Here is a 26,121-nt window from a genome sequence, read left to right as displayed (position 1 = left end):
AACAAAAGACAGGGAAACTAAGTGAAAGAGAAAAGATAAAGGTTTTATTTTAACTCAAAGAATTACAACACAGATTGAGAGACAGGAAGGAAACTGACTCTGAAAATGCAGTGACAGTAGCATATACTGAATTGCGCTTGCTGATCGATTAGACCTCAATGAAAACTGAGGGACGGGAAAGAAACTCAAGGCACCCGAGCTTGGGTAGCTGGATGGATGTGCTGCCAATGACAAAGACAGAGGAGGCATTTGGTTTGGGGCTGGTCACATGTGTCTGTTACATGTGAGGTGTGCAGACAGCGGCCTGGCACTCAGCTGTGAGAATCGAGCTGGAAACATGGACTTGGGAGTCACCGTATATGTGTAGCAGTTGAAACCTCCATGTATATAATGTCTTCAGGAAAAGCAGCAAAGGGCAAAATAAAGAGAGTCAAGCTCAGCATTCCAGAACAATGCATCAGTGAGAGATGAGTCCTTCCCAATTCTGCGGCTGGAGTTCTACCTCCATACTTCAGAATGTGGAGGCATGTGGAGACAGGCAGGAGAGGGTAATTAAGGCAGAAGGCGGTCATTAGGGTGCGCTCTAAGCCAACATGACCGATGGCCTTTAAAAATGAGGCAATTAGCACGCACATGCGCAGTGGAGAGACCGGGAAAGTCGGCAGTAGATAGCCATTCCATGCCAAGGAGGAAACTGACCCTGCCCACACCGTGTTCTCAGGATGCTAACGGCTAAGACCAGGACAGAATAACTGATATTTCAGCCATTGGGTCTGTGGTACTTTGTCATGATAGCCCAAGGAAATGATTACACCCTCAAAATCCAATGGTCTTCCAGATGAGGAAATTGAGGCTGAGACACTGAGTTCATAACTATAGTCAGAGCTTAGATTCAAACCCAGGCTGAACTCAACCAAAACTGTTTTGCTCCTCCTCTGGCTAATGGCACAGCGGAAAAGTGAAAGGTGGGTGTCAGAGTGGAAAGAGAAAAAAGAATGCTCAAAACCAAAACGGGATGAAGATTTAGGACGGGGTGTCGGACAGGGTCGAGTAGAAATAAGACAAGGACAGAATGAACACTAAAAACAGGCAAAGAGGCAAATGGACACTGCTATGGCATTCAGGGCAGCCGAAGTCAGATTGCCATGGAGGAAAATCAGAGGAAAGTTAAGCCAGCCTAGAAAATAACCTAAATAAAGATAGCTACTTCTGAATTAAAACCAGTGCCCTCATTAAGAGAGTCAAGAGTAGGAAAGCAAGAGATTACATTTTGACAAATGCCTTAAGTTACCTTATATGTTATTAAACTGGAGAGAGCAGTACCAGACTAAGAACTTCGAGTAAGACAGGAGAAATCCCAGTGACTGACAGAAACTCACATGCCAAAGAGGCGTGGCACACCCAGCGGGACCAGGCTCCCGGCTGGCAAGACTTGGACCTGGAGGGACTCCTGGCCTGATGTCTCTGTGTCAGAGGGGAGTGGAGAGGAGACACTGAAGCAGCCCTGGCTGCGCTTCTGTCTTCCTCCCTTCTGGAAAATTGTAAGACTCAAAGGGCCATTGACGAGTCATCCGATTTCCTGTGGAGTTAAGAAGTTGCTGCAAACTGAACAACACACTTCACCTAAAGGAGAGAAGCCTTTCCCTGCTCTGTTTCAGCAGCAAGCTTGTCGGGCGTCCTGTTATTGCACCATGCCCTCCAAATATGTAACAGACAAAAGAGTTTGGAAACATATGCAAAGTGAGTTTTGACAGCCTGAGAAAACCCCATCCCCGTGGCAGGCAGCCATCCCTCATGGCCGACATGGGAGAGAGAATGAATGTGCTCTTCACCTCCCCCCCAGGCTCAGTTCCCTTCTGGTCTTCACCAGTGCAATGGTTTCGCCATCTTCCTAGTTACTGAGCTTAGACTCATGGTGTTTTTCAGTGCATCCGTTTCCTTCCACTGCTCTGCCACTAAAATGTTCCCCATTTCGCAGGCCAACCTTGGATTCTAAAGCATCCAAGTGACTGCTGTTAGGAAACAGGGGCTCCTCCTCCCAGCAAGGGCTCTCAAAGGCAGCAGTAACTGAGGGTTTCAGAGGGCGGCTGCAAGAGGGAACAAGAGATAGCAGAACGCTTTCCATGTATAGCTTGAGCCTCCCTCTTCCAGAAATCTGAAATGTCCAAAATCCCAAACTTCTTGAATGCTGATCTCATACTCAAGAAGTTTGGATTTTGGAGCATTTTGGATTTCCAGATTAGAGGTGTTCAACTGATAGATTCCAGAATCCGAAGAATGCCAAAAATCTGACTCATTTCCGGTCCTAAGCATTTTGGAGAAGGGACCCCCAACCTGCAATACTGCCAGGACTCAGCTCACAGCCAAGGGCTCCTCCTACGTGAGAATCCAGAAGCACAGCACCTTTGTCCTAACACCAGCCCTTCCCCAAAGGCTGCACTCACTCAGGTCTTACCTCTGGCCATCCCAGTCCCTGCTTCCTACTTCCTCTCAAGTTCAGTGGACCCTCGAGTTACAACCAGCCTGATATATGAAAAACTTGGGTTATGACCAGAACTTTCGTTTATGACCAAAATCTTGAGTTATGACCGAAATGCCTGGGCACTTGTGTTTCCAGATACAGATTTAACCCTTAGAGAGTTCTGGAAGGAACATTACGACATCCTTTCTTGTGTGGGGTTAATTGAGGAATCCTGGGCCAATGTCTCTTTACTGAGATCTTCCTGTAAACAGGAGAGACTTTGAAGGCTGTGTGGAGGAGCCTGAGCCTTCACTAACCAACTTGAGTTACAACCAGCCCTTGTGAACGAACTGAGTTCGCAAGTCAAGGGTCCACTGTACCTCTCTGAAACAGACTGCATTCCTCGTCAATGCTCACACCCTCAGAAGGAGCCAAGGTTCTTCCCACAGGAATCTGCTTCCCCTTCCTCCCCTCAGCACCCTGAGCCCCAGGAAAATCCGAAGAGCGCTTGCTGAACGAACCATGCCCGGCTGACCCCCGCCACCAGTGCTTTGTCTGGGACCATTTCCTCAGCCAACAGTAGCTTCTCTTCCATCTCCTCCTGATGAATCCTGCTCACCCCTCTCAGACAAGATCAAGCACAGCCTTTTGCTCTCCTCAGGAAGCTTTCTCCTCTATCCAGGCAAAATGTATACTGCCTCCTCCATGCTAAAGTACAGCACTGACAGAAACTATCAAGTTCCCCTTGCACGCTGGGGCCACAGTTCACCCCCGTGCCTAGGGCAGGGGACTGTGTCACCGGAGCCTACTCCTCTCCCCATTTTACCACCAGGGCAGCTGAGGCTCAGGCCACACACCTGAGGGACAGAACTGGGACCCACATCCAGGTCTGCTGGACCCCATACACGCAGGTTCCCTCTGGACTTAGGACCCAAAGGCCATCTGCTCTTTTAAACTGAAGTCTGACAACTTGAACCCATCACTCACATCTCAGTTCAACCACTGCCTCCCGTTGGACCTTCTGTGCTTACGTGCAACATTTCATCTTTGGCCCACTGTTTTCCCTGGAATGAGCACTCAGCTATGGAACATGCGCTCAGAGGACTTTGGAACACAGACAAACTTGCAGCTGTCCACGTGTGTGTGAACAGTGCTTTTTCCGAAGTAAAAGGGGAGACCGCAAATAAGGATGGCTGTGAATGTGTTCAGGTGTCACATAACATCAGCCACATGTGGCTCCATTTCCATCTAATGACCAGGTTGAGTGAGTGTGGCCAATGGAAGCACCAGGCTGGTGACAAGGAGCACTGATGAGTTTCGCAGTGAAAGTCCTCCAGTACACTCCGTATCAGATGTCAGCAGCTACAACAGTAGTCCTGGGAACCTGAGGGCCCCAGTCCCTCCCAGTCACCCTCTGACTCCCACACCCTCTCGGGCTTCCATAGCAGACACAAGCGAGACCTTCATGGCTCCTCGCCCACAGGGTAAACCTATCCTCAGCACCTTTTTCTCATCTGAGAGCGTTTGGATGAGGCCCCCAACTCAAATGAAAACTATTCCAAAGCAATTTTAATCTGGGAAGCAATAAGCAAATTATGGGTTTTATGTGAGCCAACATGTACTTTAAGCCATGTGAAGTCTATCATCTCCGAGCAGCTGCTTAAGAAGAAACAAAGGGACTTTGTACAGACATTCCCTAGTCCTGGAGTCATTTTACATCTTGAAAAGAGAAATGATGAGAAAAATCTGCATTGAAGAAGGCACTCACATTTCTCAAGGAACTATAAAACTCTTCCCACAAATTGTGCAAAGCCTTGAAAACTAAAGAAAATATGCTTCCTTTTCTTTTACCGAACAACATTAAAACACCAACATACAGGATTAGAGATTTATTCTCCAGATGTTTTATTGTGGTTTGGGAGTGAGTCAACACTGCCTCTCTCCAGGGGGAAATAAACAGATAGCTAATTAAAAGTTCATAGTGAAATTACCTTAGAGAAGAGGCCCACTTTACTCATGGCCATGAAAACAGAGGGTTTGTTAAAGGTAGTTATTCATGCCCATGTTTTAAAAGCTGCTCAATTATGGCAACAATATTTAACTTCCCATTTAGGCTACCTCACACGAGACATTCGTTTTGAAAGGGAAATTGCCCAGTTTCCCCCCGTGTCATTGGTGAGAAAGTCAGGATTTCTTACCTTAAAAGTCATTATGAGATGAGTAAAATGGAATTCTGCTTCCAAATCCAGTTGGATAGTTACATTTTCCACACCTACAGATTTTTTTTAAATAAAGAGGGAAACAGTAAGGTAAACAGCACCATCTGTGAACAGCTGTGATTAACTTATCTTTACACTCCTCACAGAAATCCTCTTTGCATTCTTTCTTAAACTGAGGTTGAAGATTATTAACAATAACCCTTTGTTCTTACTTAGGTGGTGAAGTACAAGGCAGAATGATCCTTTGGTTTTCCACAGATCATTCTGGAGTTCAACTTACTGAATCTGCTCACTGGATCAAGACATCTGGCAGGAATACCCTTGGAGGCGGTCAAAAAAGACAACTCTCACTTAGGGAGATGTGAAACATGTCCCAACCTTCCAAGCTGACGGACTTTCAAAAGGGAAGGAGGGGCACTTCCTGTGCCAGGAGGGGGTCAGCTTGCTGTGTGAAGCCCCAGGAGTCAGTCTTCCTCCAGTAGAAACACAAATACTCCTTTTTCTCTATGCGCGCAGCAAAGAAAATAAATAAGAGTCTACCACATATGTTATACACCAACTTAGAAAAACCTATCCCTGATGAGACATCTTGGGATGCATTTCCACAACCGAAAAACAATGTCAGAGAGACAAAGAACCAGGCAAATAAACAAACTGGTGCAGAACAAATACCAACATCTTCCCTTTCAGGGGAAAGCCTGAACAAACACAGGAGTCTTTACTCGGTGCCCTGCGGGTCAGCAGGCCCCACTTGAGCACATTAAAAACCCCACTGGAATTTCAGGGCTAGGAAGCCCCTCCTCCATCCCTAGGGCCCAGCCTGCCTCCTGGGTCAAGGAGACTCTGCCACATTCCCAAGCCTGGAGGAAACCTTTGGGGTCCATCTTCCAAAGTAAAAGAACTCTTAAATGCGGGAAGACAGGAATATGTCAGAATGAATCATGTCACAGGGCTGGTGTGTTTTCAGGAAATCAGTAGGACCTTTTGAAATAAAACTCTTCTGCTGGAAAACTGCCAAGCCAATTGAGGGAAAAAAGTGGTCACTGGGACGGATATGAGCAAGTTGGAATGTTAAAGAAAAACACTACAATCATTCTAACAAACCTTATCTAACTTATTAAAAAGAAACGTATTACAAAATGATTCTAGACATTTATTTTTTGAGTGAAATGTTAGCTAAATAACTATACATCTCTCTTCTTCCAGGCCTTTAAAAACTCATGATATTTGTTCACAATTAAGAGAGAACAAAATAATGTAAAGTATAAAGCAAGACTTAGTACCATTCTCGTAACATAAGAACATATGCTGCAATGTATAACCCCAAAGCACATTCCATTTAGATTCAAGGCCTGATAAAGCACAGACGCTACAATGGCTTGAGGTGTTTTTTTTTTCTTTTTTAAATATGGGAACAAAAGTCTATGGAACAGAGAAGAGAAATGAAGGTCATTCTTCTACTGCATATTTGCGATCTCGGAACAGATCATCTAGGAAGGGTCCATTAAAAATACCTGAACAGGGCCAGGGATATAGCTCAGCACACAGCGCCTGCCTGGCAAGCACAGGGTCCTGAGTTTGATTCCGGGTATACAAATATATATATATATATCTGTACATTCTAAGCCTGTCTCTGGGCCCAACTACTGAGTTTTAAGGGCCACCTATATAAGCACAACCTGTGAAAAACACACAAAAGGTAGATAAAGTCAGATTCATTGGGAAAGTCTTTAATTGTGAGCTATTAGATGACAGAGAGATGACAGGGGACAGTAACAATCAGTTTGACTTCGAATGGCCCAGTTCCATCTGTCCAACCTAATCTAACCCCCGTGACTGAATTTATAAAACCTTTCTGGCATTTGGATTCTCTTGTTCCAACAATTCAAAGATGCAGAAACCGATTAACTGAAAAAGCTTCCTCCACAATTATATTACATGAAAAGCTGGGCCAGGGATTTAGCTCAGCGGTTTCGCTGCCTGCTGTGCAAGCGCAAGGACCCAAGTTCAATCCCCACTACCAAAAAAAAAAAAAAGAAAAAGAAAAGCTATCTTACTATCTATAGACTAAATCGGGCAGTCGGGCAGTCTTCTCCTAATGTCCAGGCATCTTTCTGACTTCCTGTTTCCCTGGAGGAATGTGGGTGGTCAGGGAATGCTCGCCTGGTGCCTGTACACAATGAGCCCTGTGCTATTTCAGAAATCCTCTGTGACTCAGATTTACAGAAACTTCTTTCACATTGAACTACCAACCAAAATATTTTCCTATAAGAATTATTAATTCTGGGAGAACGAATCTCAATGGTGCATGCTTTCTGAGGATCTCTCCTCATCAAGTTTATAACCAATGGATACCCACACCTGACCAATACCTAACCAACTGCCCCAGGAATTGTATTCTAGAAAACTTTTGCAAGGTAAACAGCCAGTGACAAGGGAGATTCTCTTCACAGACTAGTAAGTGATTGCCTGCCTCTCAAACTCAAGAATAGGGCATATAACCGACCTGGTTGTATCCAGGCCTTTTTTGGCCAGGCTGAGGTTCACTTCGAAGGTCCTTTTCCATATGAGTATATCTGTTTTAATATTTATAAAAGAGTACTACTTTGCTATAAAGGAGGATATATTTAGCTCATTTATAGGAAAATGGATGCACCTTGAGACCGTAATGTTAAGTGAAATAAATCAGACACACAAGCTTACATATCACATGGTTTCTCTAAGAAACCCAAAATATAAACTAAAGAGCAAAATAAAAGGCAGACAATAGGAAATGGAGATATATTTTCTGCAAAAGGGAAAGGGACCAACAGATGGAGGAGCGGGGAAGAGAGTGTAAGGGAAGGGGATGAAAAAGGAATTAAGATGTGTGGTGTATATGTAACCACTCCCCACAATGAATGCATGCATTAGGTACTGCACACATGTACTAATGAGGTGGGGTTTTTTGGTACTGGGGATTGAACTCAGGACTTTGCACTTGCGAGGCACTGAACTAAATCCCTGGCCCTATGAGTTTTAAAAAACATTGAATGGTATACTGCTAATTAACACACACAATTCTGCTCTCTAAATTTCAACATTTAACAATGTGAAACTCATAGGACCTGTTTAATAGCAATAGTAATACCACAGCTGATGAATTTACTAAGCCAAAACTCAAATGGCAAAGAATGGAAACAAAGTTGGAGTTACACAATCATTAGAAAAACTGCTTAACTTGTGTTCACAGCCACCCTGACAGACTGAAAAATCCCTTTGGCGTCCTCTTCCCATAGTACAGTGGACCCTTGACTTATGAACCCAGTTTGTTCATGAGGGCTGGTTGTAACTCGGGTTGGTCAGTTGAAGGCCCAGGCTCCTCTCCACAGCCTTCACAGTCTCTCTCCTGTGTACAGGCAGATCTCAGTGTCCTTACAGAGAAACTGGCCCAGGATTTCTCAGTTATCCCCACACAGGAAAAGATGTTGTAATGTTACTCCCAGAACTTTTTAGGGGTTAAATCTGTATCCAAGACCATATGGAAGTACAAGAAGCCACCATTTGGGTCGCAACTCAAGACTTTGTTCATAAGTTAAAACTAAAATTCCGGTCGTAACCCACGTTGTTTGTATATCAGGCCAGTCGAAACTGAAGGTCCACTGTACTGTTATTGCTACTATGAAATTTTCTATAATTGGAAGGAAGGTGGGGAGGGGCTGAGATTTTTGTCTTTCCCCTCCGGGTGGATAAAAATGAAAGCTGCTCTGCTCTGTGGAAGAACAAGGGCATGAAATCTACAGGGTCTTCCCACGCCTTCCCCTAACTGCCCCAGCACAAACCCCCTCCCCTCCCCAAAGGGCCACTTAGGATGAGGACTACAGGAAAGTCCTTTATCTGGCATGTAAGATTATTTTCTTATAGGGTATTTGCTTCAGGAAGAAGGACCACGTTTTCACAAGACAAGTTAGTACTCCAGGCAGTACAGCTGTCAGAGGCCATAATTACAGGACACAGAATCCACTCATAATGGCAAACACCCAGGACCTGGGGAGCCCCATGCAGGTTACTAACCGCACTCCATGGAACTCATTCCCACACCAACCACATACCACTTTCCGACTGCCACCAAATCTTAAGGCGGTTCGGAGCAAATGTAGTGACCACATTTTCAATGAGATGGCTGTCAGGATTGAGGGTCTCATGGTAAGGATCTTGGGAATTGCATATGAAGCATTTTTTGTCCTCCTGAAAACAAGTTAAGTTTCATGAGTCTAAGAAGCAATCTCATTAAAAATCCATCAAGCCCACAAAAATCAAATCATTAGCTTCAAGAAACGTACATGTGCAAAAATTACTTGAATGATTTACATCACATTTTTCACTTTCAATTTATTGAGTCTAAAATACTCCTAAAAATAATTTCCTTCTTTCTTGCAAATTCAAGGTCAAAAGTAAAAAGGCATTGTTTCCATAAGCCACTAATTTAATCAAAATCAAATTTCTAGGCTTAAACCTTAATCTCAATAAATAGCTGGAGAGGCTCACTCTAAAGTAAACTGCAGTAGTAGTATTAGAGGGTTTCTGCTGACATAAAGCAAACTGAAAATAAAAGGAAAAAGGACAATTCATTTGACCTGATTTTCTAAAACCTGAACGAGGCAGAGACCAAGTATTAGGCAGAAGTATTTAGAGAGGCTTTGAGATCTACAGAATGAGGTATTTTAGTTTCTACTTTGCCCAAGCAGCAATTGGCAGTGGTAACAGACAGGATACCTTGCAAATTGCCCAGAATATCTGGAGAAGGAGTACTGGGCTGTCCTGCATTTGGGTACCACTATAAACTGGGGTCAATTCAGGGAACCCTAAAATGGACATGAACTAGAGCAAAGATGGGGGTTTAATTTTAGAGTAACTTTGAATTTCTCTCATTTTCTTTCTTCCTAGAGGGCATTTTAGCCACCTGGGCATTTTAGATTTTACCTAAAGTGTTGTGTTAACATTTATTTTAGAGGCCAAGACATCCTAGCAGTGAATTACCAGGTTCTGAGATCAGCTTTGAATGAGAATTAGACTGTTTGTCTTAAAAGCAAATAGGGTCAGAAGGGTTCTCTATTCTCTTTGTACTACATCATGGTGAATCATAAGCACCACCTTAATAGTTCCCTTTTCCCTGGGGAGTTTGGCTCTGTACCTATGTTTTCTGGAATGCAGATGATTTTCTAAGTCCAAAAATGATAGTAACACTGAAGTATGTGGAGAACCAAATAGATCTTGCAAACAGAATGTGTTCAAGGGTGACATTCCTGTAAGGCCCAAAGTGACTGACTATACGTTTACATTTGTATTTATTTTCTCCAAAAGATTTGGAGACTAGCAAAATGTAATAACCAAACTAGATAAATAAATACCAGAAGTCAAGGATGCAAAGAGATAAGGAACAAAGCTAAACATCTGAGAAAAATACATGCCTGCTTCTTTTCTCTAGGCCTTGGTATCTGAAAAGCACTGTACAAGTTCACGGCTAATCATATAAACCAGAGTCTGGTTCTACTCGCTTTGAAGACAAGTGGTCTAATTCTCATTCAAAGCTGATCTCAGAACCTGGTGATTCACTGACAGGATGTCCTGGGCTCTAAAATAAATGTTAGCCCAACACTTTAGGTAAAATCTAAATGCTAATATTAGAAAAGGTAACATCAGCTGCCTTCATTAACTTATAGTCAAGGAAACTACTACTAAAGAACAATTACCAGAACTGGGGGGAAAAAAGTTTAATTATAGCCTCCCCTCTAATTGGGAGGAAGCAGTCTAGACATCTCTGTTTAAAGCTGCAAGCCAATGAGTGGAATCCACTCTACCACATTCCTTCAGTTTAATTTATCAGGTCTCCAGAACAGGCTGCTTTGGAAAAGTGGTCCGTTTTAAAGCAAACCACAGGACACTCTGTCCTCCTGCTGTAGGGCAGGTATACATGTGAGTGGTGTGACCAGGCTCTGAGCAATTAGCTTGGAACCTGCCCTGCCCTGCCCATTGGACCAACACTTTTTGATTTTGTTAGAGACCAGAAGTATCAGCCTTTTTTTTTTAATCAAGAAAAAGGATTCAGATTCTGGATAGTTGATACTTTATATCTTCTTTTATGTTTGTCCTGACTTTGTATAAATAAAGAGGTGAAATCTAAAATCTGGGTCCACTTTTAGAAAACACCCTGAAATTTTGTTTCGGTCTTCTACTATCTCGGTACCATGGCAACCAGGGTATTTCTGCAAAAAAGGAAGCATCTAGTCCTGATATCTAATGGAGGTAAATGGGCACAGCACCAAGCCAGGAGAGAAAAATAGGTTCAGTGATTGGAATCATACTGCAAGGCTCATGCTTGGGGCACCTTTTTACTGGGGTGAAAAATGTGGAAAAACTCAGGATCAGTATTCAGTGTATAAAGAAAAGGATAAGCCATCTTAAATACACACTTCCAAAGAGAAATTCGTTAAGAATCAGGACTTTCAGCGCCTCTGGACCAGGGCTAGGGATTGGGCAGAAGCAAGGTCTGTCTGCAACCCTGTCTCTCCTACTGATCGTGGCAGCGACAGGAAATGTTTGACAGATACAACCCTGCAAACTGAGATGGGGGACGGGGGGAGCTACCAGCCTAATCCCTGGGCTCCCCGGCTGGCCTGGCCGAGCTTTCTCTGGATGGCTGGCAGGAGCGGAGCTCCCCGCCTCCCCGGGCCTGCCCCTCTGGTCTGGACCGGAAGGGACGCATGCGCCCAGCGCCAGGCAGTCTGCCCTCACCTGCAGGTGGCTGACGATACAGTAGGGCTCGGGCTGGTGCAATCCGCAGGTCGAGGTCACCGACAGCTTCTGAGCTCGGCCAATGAGAAGGTCGCCTGTGGCTGGGTAGCAGCTGCCTTCGGCGCAGCCATAGCTGAACTCGGGTTCCTGAGCGTCCTGAGCGTGCACTCCGGGTCCGCACAGGGCTGCTGGAGGGGCGAGGGGCAAGGTTGGGGGAGGCAAGCAGAAGACAGACCCGAGCGAGAGGAATAAACAAGAAACGGACTCAGGAGAAACTTTAATACACAGAAACACAGAAAAGACACAATGGAAAGAGAAGTAAAGAGGTGGGAAGGCGAGGACGCAGAGGTGGCCGAAGGAAACCCAAGCTCATCATCAGGTTTGTCATCAGGTTTGCCAGCAGTCAGCACAGCGCATCACTGAGAAAACCTAGGGGATGCTCACACCCATCCCGATCCGCCCAAGGGAACAGTCGCCCACAAAGGTGGACGTGCTGCTCACCACTTTGAGGTACGCGGACCAGGGCACAGGGAGGCTCGGCGCCCCACGCTACCCACCCACGCGTGCGCCCGCGCCAGAGCCAGCGGGCATCCTCGGTGTGCGTGCCAGTGGAAATCCGCGAGCTTGAGGAGCGAGAGCGTGCGCGTGTGCACGCGCCAGGGTCACCCAGGATTTCGAGGAGGCGCCCCGGCTTATGATAACTGCTACCTCCCCAGCAAGGGGCGGCCGGTCAGCGCCTGCAGCTCTGGGGTGACTCCAATGCTTCCCATTCCAGAAATGCACCCCAGCCAGCGGTTCCTGGTGCCACCCGGAGACAAACGGCGGTGGTTAATTAAAACCACATGGCTCCAATCTGTTCCCAGGACGAAGCCTGCGCTCGACCGGGGCACTTTCCCGGGCAGTGGGTTCTTAGGGGACCCTCAACGGCGAGCCTCGCCACTTGGGGAGCCGTCTTCTATGATGGGCAAACTCGGCGTGAAGTGGCCGGAGCTCAGCCCGGAGCGAGCTCGGCGCGCACACCCAGGGATGCGGTCCGCTCGCGCGTCTCCAGCCACCACGGAGGCCGGGGCGGTGGCGTTAGTCCCAGGGGTGTCCTTTCCAACCAGTCCCTCTCCTGGTCCCCAGGCTCTCTCCAAAGCGGGACACATGGGGCTTCGGGGTTTTATTCCCCAGCGCCCAAGCACACACCTTCCCCCACCGCCACCTCGGCATTACCTAGGACACCGAAGATCAGCACCTGGAGCCGCCCCATGGCCAGTCCCGCAGCCCAGGGACGCACCCAAGTCGCCGAGCCGCCTGCCTTTTCTTCGCGTCTTCCTTTCTGCAGAGGTGGAGGAGAAAAGGCAAATGTTCAGAGAGAGAGCAGAGGGGCCCTTCCATTTCCTGCCGCTCCCGCGGAAGCGAGGGCCGGGCCGGGCCGGGCCGGGGAAGGGGGAAAATCGCACAGCCACTTTGTTCTCACCCGGCGCCGCGAGCGCTTGCTCCGCTCCTAGCAGCCCAGAGCCCAAAGAAGGGAATTAGAAAGTTTAGCCTTGGGAGGAACCGAGGGAGGCGCCTCTGCTCATGCGCACACCGAGAGCAGGGGGCGGGCAGCCGGGAGGAGGGCCGGGTGGGGGTGGGGGGTGAGGTCCACCCCCTCAGCCCCCACCCCCACTCTTTTGTTTTAAGGCAGCGCTTGCGAATGCGGCTGGATTTGGCCTGGTGTGGCCGGGCCGCCCCTGGGTGCGAGTCCGAGCCCTGCGCCCAAGGCAGGATGCGCCCGGGCAGACCCCCAAGGTGGGTGTTCCGCCGGGGAGCCCCAGGACTGGTGGGGACCTACCACAGATGCGAACATTTACATTTGTAAGAAGTGAGTCACCGAAAGGTGCCTGGGGCTACAAACTCACCTAGCACCGGGGAAGGCGGGTCAACCCTTTTGAAAAGAAGGTGGACCAGTCGGGTTTGTTCTAAAGAGCGTGAACTCCCCCTACCCACTCCCTGCCCCCACTATAAAGCTGGGGCTCGGGTTGGGGCGACACCTACAACTCTTGCCAGGAGGGGTCCCTGCTGTTCGGTGCGCGTTCCTTACCTCTCTCTCCCAGGACGCGCCTCAGGCTCTGCCTCCCAGGTGGTCGGAGCTCGGAATTAGCCATCTAAATCGGGGTTTTCTTTTAAACTCACTTCTTTCCTGAATCCAGACGAGGGCTTGAAGTGACGTAATTCCGCAGATGACTCTGTCTTTGAGGACTCTGCCCATCTAGCACGGAAAGGTTCAGACAGCGACCAAGCTGGAGATCTTTCAAGGGACGCACTTCTCCGTAATGTGCACAAAACACAGTCTGAAGGCGTCTAGCGGGGAACCCGCACGTGCAGACTGGAGGTGCGGAGAGGGCCCTAACCGAGGGTGTCTAACAGCACTGTGCGGGGCTGGGTGGGTTAAACGGGGGTAGGAAAGGAAAAGAGTCTGGGATCGCCCCCTACACCACCTTGCCTGTGAATGGGCCCAGTCTGCTACCCTTAGCAATGGACGGAGCCAAAGCTGGAGCTTTCTTTAGTCCTGCTGTAGACAAACGTGCTGGGAGAGGGGGAATTTTGATTTCTAGTCATCTCAGGGAGAAGGGATCATCGAGGGGCTAGTTGGTCAGTTTTTAACTCAGCTGCAATAAAATAGGGGCCAGGGAAGCTTAATCATTAGAGCACAGAGTAAGCTGCAGAGTAAGTTTATAAACATCCCCTAGTCGAGGGAGGCATTAATTATAAACCAGATCAGCACTTGGCCTTGCTGCAGCCGGGAACATCTTGCCTCTTGGGCCCAAGAATCCCGGAAAAAAGCCTCCTTGCTGTGAGGGTCTGCAGAGATCAGGAGGAAAATGTTAAAAGGCAAACCCCTTTTCTGCTTGTTCAGCTTCAATACCCTGGACCAAAGTTTCACATTACAGTTTCCATCCACACAGGCGGCAAGCACTGCTCTGCTTTTTCTCCACCTGACCCTGAGCCCTCTCTTCCTGGCCACCCGGCCTTGATCAGGGCCCACTTCCATGCCAAGTTCGAATCCCCTTCCACACCCTTCAAAACATGCTGGTCTTCTGATCGCCTCACTCTCGTCAGTAAATGTAACAGGGAGGAAATGGGAGGATTTGTGCACAGATGGAGTTGGGCGTGGTGGAGAACACCTGTCATCCTAGCACTCTGGGAGGCTTGAGCCCAGCCTGGGCAATGTAGTGACTTAGTGAGACCCTGTCTCAAAATGCAAAAAGGGCTGGGGAGATGGCTCAGTGGGAGGCCCCCAAGTTCAATGCCCAGTACGCTCAAGAAAGAAAGGGAAGTTTGTGGTGTGCACAGGGGATGGCATGGTGGTATTGCTCTCTGACTGGTCCACCCACCTGCAATCCCACCTTCACCTTTCTTGCTTTTCTTCCAAAAGTGTGCAGTCCTCAGTCTTCTAAGATCAGGGCTGTAGTGCACAAACGTGCTCAACTTCCTTCCCCCCTGAGGAAACACAAGCCCACCTTTACCCTGCGCACTCTTGGTCCTTCCTCCCTTTCACGGCACAGCCTGGCTCCTCCCAGAAACGCGGGACCCTCCTTCCTGCCAGTGCAGCTGTGTCTCCGCCATTGTTCGAGGTAACCACCCCATCCCTGAATTGGACTGCAGCACATTTCCCCACTGTGGTCTGGTTTGATCTCTTTGTGCCTTGTGCTCCTGGGATCACTTCGTCCTTCTGCAGACATTCTCTGGACACGACTCCCATTTTACCTCAGACTGTGGCTCCTCTGGTTCCATTTCTTGTTGTTCTCGGATCCCTTAAATACTGGTGCTTGCAGAGGTTGTCTCTTTCCCACCTTTTTTTGTTTTTATTTTTCTCAGACAGGGTCTCACTATGTAGTTGAGGGTGATCTTGAACTATGTAGCTCAGGCTGGCCTTGAACTCATGGTGATCCTCCTGCCACAGCCTCACGAGTGGTGGGATTACAGGCAGGTGCCACCATTCCCAGCTCTTTCCCACCTTTGTACAAGCTTATCCACATGTAGGACCTCCATCAACTCACCTAGCACCCCGCCTGCTACATCCGCCTTTACTGTGCTCGGCATTGGCCTCCAGTTTGTAGCAGGCTATCGCTTATCTCCGCTTTGATGACACCTAAGTACATGGAGTTCGTGCAGAGCTGAGCTCTGCTTTCTGCCCAGCCGTCCAAGACCAAAGTGAGCTGAGCTCTTCTGTTCAGTCACTGCCATCTGGGGCTACCCCTTAACTCCAGACAGAAACCTGGGGGCCAAGACTAGCCACGTGATCAGCTGGGCACAAATGTGGAGTCTTGAATTATTAATGGAATGAAGACAGAGCCTTAAACTTAGCTCAGGACTCTCCCAAGTGCCTCTGTACAAATCACACGCTCAAGAAGGGATCCGTACACTCACCTTCTACTCCTGCTGTTCCCTCGCTCCAGCCTCGCCCCTCTGCCCCCTCTGCTGCAGCCCCATCTGAAGGCGTTCAGGGCATGGGCTTGACTGTTGTTCTCTCATTTGCGCCTTGTCTATATTTTATGACTTTCTTCTCTGCTACATGGGCCCTCTGTGACCTTGTCGGGTTTGTGAACTGCCACACATCTTTGTAGGCTCCACTTAAAACATGGCTTTTCTCTGGTGTGAGAAAATGAAAGTGTAAATAAGGATCAAAATGGATAATGGATAATGTGAAATAGGAAGAAAAGGTCCAAAGGGGAAGGGGAAGTAGGAGGGGTAGGTAAAAGGAAAGGAGGGAATGGAATTAATATGAGAAAATGAAAAAATGGAAACAAAATCTTTGTAAATGGGGTGGAGGGGTTGAAGGGAGGGCAGGGGAATGGGGAAAAAAGAATAGAGATACATCATTGTAAAGGTACAAACTCCCAACGATGAACGTCAGCATATTGTGTACTTAAAATGTACCAGGTAAAATTAATGAAAAAAAAAAAAAAAGAAACATGGCTTTTCATGTGAGCCTCTCCTCCAGCACCTTGGAAAAGCCTGATACAGCGTATGTGACATAACACTCTATTTATGTCCTTAGCTCCACCAGGAGACAGTGAGACAAGTACTGTATTATGTGAATTCATGTTGCATCAGCATCGCCTAACATACGACGAGGCACATTATAGGTGCTCAATAAATATTTCCCAAATTGTAGTAAATCAAGGCTACTTTCTGTGTCTTAAAATTTAACTCTTAAATGTCTTTCTTTTTTAATTAAATGCCTACTTTCTAGCTTAAATATAAATTTCTTTCTAGTCAAAGAGAAAAAGAAATATCACCATTTTAAGAATACTTCCAAATTTCACACCTGAACCAATCCATCTTGTCTTTATATTTCACATGACTTCCTTGGATTTCTGAAGATCTTTAGGAAGATAGCTGGGCATGGTGGTACATACCTGTATGCCAGCACTCTGGGAGGCTGAGGCAGGAAGATGGAAAAGTTTGAGCCCAGCTTGGGCATTAGCAAAAGGGGGCTAGGGATGTAGTTCAGTGCTAAGGCCCTGGGTTCAATTTCCAGTACCACCAAAATAAAAATAGTAAAAACAAACCCACAGCAACAAAAAATACATTTAGGAGGAATGAGTCTCTTGTCAAGCCTGCCCAGGCCTCACTGTGCCTGACCACACCTGTCCCATCCCCTGTCCCTCATTTTTGTGAACCTGGCACTTTCTGCTTCCACACAAGGCCATCTTTTCTAGAGACATCTGTGGTAGTCTGAGTGGCAGATGGGATTGCAAAGTGTTGGTTGTTGTGTCTCAGAGAACATGGGCCTGCTATCTCCGAGGCATTTCTTATTTTCATTTGGAAAAAACCCTACCAAGAACTACTTTAAGGTCACCTTCATTTTCCATCTTAAACGCCCATGTATGTGTCTCGTTTTAAATTCTGATTGACATCGAAACAATAAGGACGTAATATCTTAGACTTTGGTTTTTTAGCTCCTAAAACCTGGCTATTTTTATAAACTCATACATACTCATGAAAAGTATTCGATTTCTGCGGTTTTGAAAATTAGATTGAGATGTACTTTGTGATTCAGAATTGATTTTCCACGCACAAATAAAAACTTCCTTAGGTTTTCACATGCCCACTTTCTTGCTAATAAGCATTTCTTTCTAGTTAAAGAGGAAAAGAAATAAAACCTCCACACTTACTTTTAGGAATACTTCCAAACTTCTCTATGAACAAATATTCTTGTGAAATATTCTCGTGTATTAAGTTTCATACAGTTTCCTTGATTTCTGGAGCTGTTACAAGTTCAGGAGGAAAAAGTTCCATGACCTGTGAAACTCGGGACAAATGTCACACAGAGTACTTTCATACATACTACAGTAACTTCGAGTTTTGTGTTAAATGTCCTTGCCCCTAGGAACCCTTTGAGGTCAAGGACTATATTTTGTTAAACTTTATATTTCCATAAAGTAGCAGAATTTCTAGTTTAATATTACTAGCATATATACATTCATTACCTACCTGTAGACAAGTAAAATTGAATAACCCTTTTAAAAATCACTGTTAAAAGGATCACACAGGTTATTTTCCTCATTTACAATATGGAAATCATTGGGCCTGAGCCATTCAGGGCTTGTGGCATTTTAAGTCTTGGACGAGGAGAGACCGCTGCCGGGGCTTGCCCTGTGTCCCTTCTCCTCCCGAGAGCATCCCTTGGCTTTTCCTTGAGGGACAGTTCTACTCGTACTTTCAGCCCAATGGGAGCTGAGCCCTCCATGAGCTCCCGACTTCTCTTTCTTTTTTAAATTTTTTTAAATTTTTTATTTCAATTTTTTTGGTACCAGGGATCGAACTCAGCAGGCGGTGAAACCACTGAGCTAAATCCCGGGCCCTCCAGCTTCTCTTTCTAGTGATTGGTTTGGGGACGGATATGAAACTGAAACTTCCCCATTAGGGTGATTCTGGGATTTTTGTGGGAATTCTGGGGGGAAAAAAATCTCTCTTCCCCTGCACTTGAAGGTCTATGGCTGTTGCTCATATAACAGGAGGCTGCTTGGGACTGAAGCCAACAAAAAAGAAAGAACAATGGATCCTTGAGGACCACCTTGATGTGTCTCAGTCCAGCCATGCTTGAAGCCAGAATGTGACCTTGGCCGATAAAGGTTTTCTGGATATGCAACAGGAAAGATATAAGCCTTTGTCATTTTTAGTTTATGATTTGAGAGGCTTTAAACAAACACAAAAAAAACCCCTGCTACATAACATAGTTCACAGTGCTGGCAGATCTTTATCAGCACAGTCTTAAAAAATGATCACCTCTATTAAGTATCTCAGAAGAGGTGTCGCACACGAGAGGGCCCAGGCCTGTGCCTGAAAGCTTTGAGTGGCACCATGGAGGCCTAACAAGGCCTCATGGAAGCTCTCGGGCTTTTTGCAGGACGGTCCTCCCTTCGAACTTCACTTCCCAAGCGGAGAGAGGGGACAGCAGGCTCCTCATCTGTGCCCACGAACTCCCAGCCCCCTCTCAGCTGCTGGTCTGTATTTGTATTTACCAGGAATGCCACAGAAACACTCTCGACGGGGCCTCCTTACTCCCCTGGCTCTTTAAAAAACTAGTAGAGGGGGAGCTGACATCTCAGGTAGGGCCAGAGAGCTGTTGAAAGGCTCTTTTAAGGAAAATGTTTTCAGGTTAATGGCAGGGTTAACTTCAATGTAGTCAGTTAAACAACACAAATACTAATCAACAACCCGAGCCTAATTTTTCTGACAACTCACACCTTTACTCATGAGTGAATTATCCTATGTATGTGAAAAACACTTATGTCAGGGCTGGGGATTTAGTTCAGTGGCACCAAACCTGCCTCGCGAGGGCAAGGTCCTAAGTTTTATCCCCAGTACTGGAAAGAAAAAAAAAAAAAATCCAACAACAAAAGTAAAACAAAACAAAACACCCATGTCAGATTCAGAAGGCAGCTAGCCCTCAGTGGATGATACTAAGTTTTAGGGAAAAAACACTCTTAATTAAAACTCAGTTGGTCCCTTAAAATAATCCACTTAAAATATTATTTTAAAGATTTTGAAAATTTTTACCTCAGGTAATGGTGCTTACTTTCTTCAAGCTTTGTAAGGATGCTAAGGTTTACTAAAAGCCACAGGAAAAAATAAGACTTTCTTTTGTTTTCAATATTTCAAGCATTTTGTTTGTCTATTACAGTGGATTCAACCCAGTACCTTTGCACTGAGCTATATCCCCAGCCCATTTTTTAATTTTTTGAGACAGGGTCTTACTAAATTGCTAAGTTCCCCAGGCTGGCCTCAAACTAGCATGCAGGCCTCCTGTCTCAACCTCCCAGAGTGCTGGGATTATAGGTGTGCACCACCATGTCTAGCTATATTCCAAATTTTTAAGGCTTCCTTTACTCTGCTTTTATACCCAGAGTCTATTATTCTCTATTTAAAAGGTCAAGGTCAGGTTTTCTACCAAGCAAGGATTTAGAAAATGCACATGGAGTGAAAAGTGCTTCTTATTGAACCAGTATTTTAAACCTATTAAGGCTCAGGCCCGTCTTTGTACCAGAGGCACAAAGTAATAGGTTTGTAGCAAGAATGGATTAGACTATCTTGCAGTTCTGGGTTGTTAATTATTACCTAGGGTGATCTAGGAAACTGGGTTTAATTAGCAAGTTAAACACTGCCACTGTTCTAATTCCCAGTCCGGCATCTGTACCCTGGGAAAACAGGATCTGCTCTCTGAGCGCGTTGCAGAAGCGTTGGAAATGCCAGCCAAAGCTGTCTCCTCCCTGCAAAGGCCGAAATCTTGCCTCCTGGTTCCCAACCACAGTGCCCTTGGCCTTCTAGATGAATTCTCTCTGCAACTGCAGTTCATCTGAAACAAAAGGCCTGTTCCTCAGGAAAGAGCATTTATTTCATCACAGCTGCTGCGCTTGCTGCTGCCGAGGCCATTTGTCACATTTATGAAGGCCAGGGGCACCCTCTCCAATCATGTGTTTGTGGTCTTCAGCATGGTTAATGAAGTGCCAATATTAGTATACCTTCTGGGGAGGATTTGGGACTAGATGATTCCTCAGTGGTCCTGTTTGGAAATCAGGAGACACAGGGCTGACAGTCCAGCCATCTACCAAGAGGACTAATCTAATCCAGGTGGTGATAGTAACCACTGTTCACTTTGGAGCCCTGCCTACCTCTTAACTAGCACCTTACCCTGGATCGGCAACATAGCTTGCATTCTTTAGCCAGCATTTCTCAGGACACCAGCAATGTGCCAGCCACCACTCTGCACAGAGGATAGATCCTTCATTTAAGGAACACCGGGGTGGTTTTAAATAATATGCTATTATGCTACTGGTAAAATAAACAAGAGTTAACAAGGTGATGGAAAAACTCTTGGTCAGAGTTGGGGATCTAACATGCTAGGCAAGTGCTTTACTGTTGAGTTATACTCCAGCCCCTAAAACATAATTTTCTATTTCTATAAAGAAACACACATTTATATAAACAGAAGTAATGACAGTTCTCGAAGGAGGCATGATAAGCAAAGGTAGGTACTTTAGGCACTTTTTTTTTTTTATTGGTACCAGGGATTGAACCCAGGACCTTCTGCTTGAGAGGCAGGCGGCGGAACCACTGAGCTAAATCTCCAGCCCAAAGGTAGGTACTTTAGGGAGAAGATATAGGGATTGTGGCTGGGGTCAGAGTTAGAGGGGATTCTTGCTTTATTTATATGTTTTGTAAACAAACACTATATTTATACTGGTATAATTAAAAAGAAAAATTCTAAGCAAAAAAATCTGGTTTAGAGTACAAATGTTTGTTATGTTTTGAAGAGTGGGCTATAAAAGTTGACTAAGTCTGTATTCTTTCCTTGAAATCAAAATTCAGAGGCCTATGGAATTGAGTCACCAGCCACCAAAGGATTTACTGAACAACATGACAAACTCTTACACGGGGGCCATGGAACGTCTGCCTCAGTTTCCTTACCTGGAAGGCAGGTACAAAGCAGTTTCCTTATCTGGGAGGCAGGTGCTGCGGCCATCTACAGCCTCCATGGTATCTGGCCCCATGGATCTCACTGTGGTCTCTGCATTCCCAACCTTTCAGACCCCGCCCCCAGCTCTAGCCTCAACATGCTCACCATTTGCAAAGCTCAAACCCTGGGTTTGGCTCCCACAGGTCCTTCTGTCTGGGACGATGCCTCCTCCTCCTCTGCCAAGCCCACTTCCCTGTACAGCCCAGTTCTGATGGCTCTGCATGCATAGAGCCTTTTCACCCTGAGGCCCATGTACAATACTTGGACATGTGCCAAACACAGAGGGGCTTTCTAGATTGTTCGGAACACAGATGCCATGAAGCAGGCGCACCAGCACCACAAAGAGCACACTGTAGGTATGCCGTATCTGCAAGTAAATGCCAGTGTACAAACACGGTTTTCTCATGTGCCACATGGAAAGTGTCTTGAGAGCATTGTGATGTCCCCATGCTGACTCGGAGCGACCATCTGGCAGGTGCTCATCAGGAGCCAGGCATAAACGTCTGGGGCTGAGCTCACTGATTCCGGGCAGAAACCATTCACAGATGATTCTCTGGCCAGAATGAGTCATGGCAATACACAATAGTGCCATAAAAAGCATACAGCACCTTTCACTGCATGCAGTGAGAAATACAGGAAAAAAGAGCAACTTGCTGTGATTTAGACACAAGAAGTGTTAATACATAAAGGAGTAATTCACAATACACTTGTTCAGTGGCTATTCTGCTCTGAAAGGAGAGAATATAATCTACATGAAGATACCAGGAAGTGACACAATCAAGTTGGAAGCTCAAGTGGTGACAACACAATGGTAAGTCATTGTCCCCAAGTCTTAGTTGCCTCAGCTGTAAGGAGGTTCATGAGGATACTGGCATAAGTATCGAGAAGATAAAACTATGCCTCTAGAGGGCAATATGAAACATGAATTTAAAATATGCATAATTTTGAGTCTGATTGGGAAAATGTGCCAACATTTGCATCTAAAGATGTTTACAATATTGTTTATTACAGAAAAACTTGAAATAACCCAAAATGACCATCAGTAGGGAATTAGTAAAAATGACTGCTTGAGACTCATGTAATGGAATACCAAGCAATCGCCTGAAAAGATGGAGCCTATTTCTATGATACAAGTGTGTGGTAGATTACAATTATGAAAAATATATAATACACATACCACACACATACATATGATTCTTGAGGATTAAAAAGAGAGTCACCCAGGAACTACCTATATAGTTGAAAATAGTAGTTTTCCCCTTTATGATTCTTTTCTATAGTGAAAATATACAGCACTTGTTCTAATGAAACATTACTTCAAAATGAAGAGCGCTCCCTGTAGTACATTCTCAGGGAAGGATCATTTATGCTTAGAAGTGAGGTTCACTTGAATAGAATGGCTCACAGCCCTGAGAAGAGTCTGTCTTCCAGCAGCTAAACCTGGGAACAATAAATCGAGCTTGCTGATGTTTCATCCTTCAAAATATGTTGGTACTTTAGAGAACCCCGAGTTTGTTAGAGCTGAGTAGGAATGCTGTGGTCTGCGTGGGCTTGAATGGGATAATAGCCAGGATTACTTTGTTAACTACTTTCTTTGCTCTTATGTTTCAAAGTATGATGAGCTGTGTTCAGAGTTGAGGCAGTTACTTGCCACCCCACCCCCAGAGTTTTTCAGAAAATTTAGAAATGAGCACATATTTGATGGCAATCTCGTGAGTTGAAGAATAAAACTGAAATTTTAAAAAGAAAAAGTTATCATTTAAAACATATCTGGTGCTGGGGGTGTAGCTCAGTGGTAGAGAGCTTGCTTAGCATGCAGGAGGCCCTGGGTTCAATCCCAGGCACTAAAAAAAATCCATACCTCTTATTATCTAAACAGACTGACTTTTTTGCCCATAAAATGTTAGATTTCCTGTTTCCAAGTGAAAGCAATTGGGCTCTTTTTCCTGAATATTTGATCTTTTCCATTCATATTTTGCCTTTGCTAGATGAGTCATAAGCAATGAGACCAACACTACGCTCAACCTGAATGTCATAAAGATCCCCTAGTGTTTATCTTTAGATACGGAATGTTTATACAGCTTTCCCAAACGCTGAGCTGCTTCCCATAGTATGAGTCTCTGGAATTCTCAGATACTGGTTTTGTTGTTAGGTTTACAAGCTCCATGTAACTTCCATTTCTAATCCTTTCTAGAAAGTCCACAATAACATGATTCCTTTAATTGGCTCAGTAAACTGAGATGCAGGAGAAAGTTGAGTTAGCTTAGATACTCCCTTGAACAGTGTAATCATTTGGATTGGACATTACTCATGTCCTAAAAATTGGTTGTGTATCATATAGAATAAGAATTCCCAATCAAGTAGTTCTTTTAGTAATTAAATATATTGTTTTCCTACATAATCAAATAAATTTTGTTGAATACATTTTTTTTTCACTGTTAAAGGAATTTTTATTAAAGCAAGAATTTTATAATCCAAATTACGTTTCCTTTGTTGAATACATTTTGTAACAGAAGGCTTAAAATCTAAAATTTGACCTACTTTGTTACTACGAGTAATCCTATTTTTAAAAACATGGAAACTTTTGAGGAATCTTAAAATAACTCAACTGAATATACTTAAATAACTACAACTGTATGTTTGCTTAGCTCTCAAAAGGTATACTAGCTGGGGATTTAGCTCAGTGGTTTCGTCGCCTGCTGCACAAGCGCAAGGACCAGAGTTCCATCCCCGGAACAAAAAAAAAAAAAAAAAAAAGGTATACTAGTCTCAAAAGATTATGAATTTTTGTTCCATAACATCTCAAAGATAAAGTATTTCTATTTGGTTAACTAGTTTTTGGTTTGTCATAGGTCCTCTTTCAAATAAAATTACTTCCTAAAAACTTAATTCAAAATATTTGTTCAAAACATTCAACTTATAGCACAGGTCATTTCTGTTTTAAGGAAACAGTAGCTTTATTTGATGGCCCATTTAGTTGAGCCTAAGACCAGTTAAAAGCTGTTTTGAAAGAAAGCCTGCAGTGGAAGGAATGTCATGTCAAGTGAATCAGACTTCCCTTCATATCCGCCTTGGCATTTCCTCCAAGGAGCTCTGAGGCCCTGGCTAACTTAACCTCGGTAATCATCACAGAATGAGGGGATGGGTCTAGGAAGTCCTTCAGATATCTTGCATTTTGGTGTTTCTTAGACCTCTTTCCTGAGTTAGAGGGGAAAAAAAAAATCAAAGAAAAATCACATGTGGAAGCTAATGCCACTCCTTGCATATCTAAAAGTCTTCCCAGCTGCATTTAGAACTTTTCTGTCATTTTAGATATTTTTCCATCAGGGGTAAATCTTCAGCTGGTAAATGTTTAGCTGATAGATTGCAAAGTTCCCAACACACACACGCACACATGGAATATTTTGTAGGCTAAGTTCATCAAAGCCTTTGCTGTAAGAAGTAACATACTAAGGTGAGATGTCATCCTAGGGCCAGGTTGGGATGTCTGGGGCGGACTCTGTAGTACAGCATGGATCCCATACTTCACTAGTTGCCACCTAGTGAATGTGAGATAAATGCAGCCACCCTTCCTTAGCCTTTGGTGTTTACCGTTAGGCAAACCACAATGTGTGGGGAACTGTGTCAAATATTGCCCAGTCCTAGAACTTCACTGTTAAGAAGCACAGAATGGATGTGAAAAGCATGAGGTGCCATTGATGAGCGGGTGTCGAGAAGGGAAGTCCTGCCTACACTGCTTTATGTTGCGGGAAGAAAGAAAATCGCTTTTTCTTCTTGCTGCCTTACAGAGAGAGAAGCAGCAGAGGGAAGTGGGCAGGAAACATCAAGGAGCAGACAGGAGATGGTGTCTTCTGTCGAAGGCTGAAAGCCTCAGAACTTACGATGGAAAATTCCTCGGCCAAAGCTTTGGCCTTCATATATTTAGATTCTCCACTGCCGGACAGCACCTGCATTAAGGCAGGGAAAGAATTCTGCTCAGCAGTGTAAAGTGAATAAAAAAGGGGTGCTCTTTCTATTCAAGCTTGCTTTATGGGGAGGCAAGGGAGCAAGGCAGAAGGGGTGCGTGGCGTTCCCACACAGGAGGGGTTGATTGAACTGGTTTGCTTGATGGTAAAGGACTACTGAGAAGCCTGCATGTTATATGGGTATAAATTGTACACGAAGCCTTACATGTAAATCTAAGCCTTTGTGCTTAGAAGTGTTTTCAAGTGTGTCCTTTAATTTTTTTTTTTGGTACCGGGGATCGAACTCGGGACTTTGCGCTTTCGAGGCAGGTGGCGGAACTGCTGAGCTAAATCCCCAGCCCAGGAAAGGATTTTTATGGAAGCTGCAGGGCATGGTAGTTATTGAGAGGAAGATAAGAAAGAGACTAAATCTTAAGTATAGATTCCATTCCCATTTGACATCCTCTCTCCCTCTAAGTTGAGGTAAAGATTAGGATTGTTCTCATATTTTCAGAGGGGCTGAACCCTATGATGAACTGGTTTCAGACCATAGTTGAGACAAGTTGAGCTCAGTGATGGTCTGAGGACTGCCTGGTTTGCGTCCATTGGGAGCCATTGCTCCACACGGGCTAGGTCCTGTACCTGAGCTCACGCTCCCTGTCTTCAGGGACTTACTCTCTGGTTAGACAGATAAGGCTCATCAGCCAACTGACCACTCAGAACTGCAGA

The 26,121-nt window shown here is 45.2% G+C and overlaps 1 protein-coding gene and 1 long non-coding RNA gene across 3 annotated transcripts in view; one reads left to right on the top strand and one right to left on the bottom strand.

Moving 5' to 3' along the window:
- The window catches only part of Lamb1 (laminin subunit beta 1), a 71,569-nt gene extending 58,515 nt beyond the window's left edge, over positions 1-13,054 (bottom strand). The window contains exons 1-5 of one of the 2 annotated variants that reach the window (XM_004839650.4): positions 12,917-13,054; positions 12,670-12,775; positions 11,455-11,642; positions 8,772-8,907; positions 4,660-4,733 (exon numbers count right to left, since the gene is read on the bottom strand). In XM_004839650.4, coding sequence (XP_004839707.1) covers positions 4,660-4,733; positions 8,772-8,907; positions 11,455-11,642; positions 12,670-12,706 — 435 coding nt within the window. In that variant the 5' untranslated portion in view covers positions 12,707-12,775; positions 12,917-13,054. The remainder of the gene's footprint in view (positions 1-4,659; positions 4,734-8,771; positions 8,908-11,454; positions 11,643-12,669; positions 12,776-12,916) is intronic. The other variant, XM_021253914.2, reaches the window with a different exon arrangement.
- Positions 13,055-13,105: 51 nt separating this feature from the next.
- LOC147829283 (uncharacterized) lies at positions 13,106-23,856 on the top strand. The gene is made up of 3 exons (XR_015449291.1): positions 13,106-13,230; positions 21,000-21,069; positions 21,301-23,856. It is a non-coding gene; the product is annotated as an uncharacterized LOC147829283 (long non-coding RNA).
- The last annotated feature ends 2,265 nt before the right edge of the window (positions 23,857-26,121 follow it).

Source organism: Heterocephalus glaber, unplaced genomic scaffold, assembly GCF_053883595.1.
Source record: "Heterocephalus glaber isolate CG9 unplaced genomic scaffold, H.glaber_assembly_v1.0 deba00000676, whole genome shotgun sequence".
Taxonomy (NCBI): Eukaryota; Metazoa; Chordata; class Mammalia; order Rodentia; family Bathyergidae; genus Heterocephalus; species Heterocephalus glaber.
Note: the sequence above shows the minus strand (reverse complement) of the source record. Positions and strands in the feature narration are given on the sequence as shown.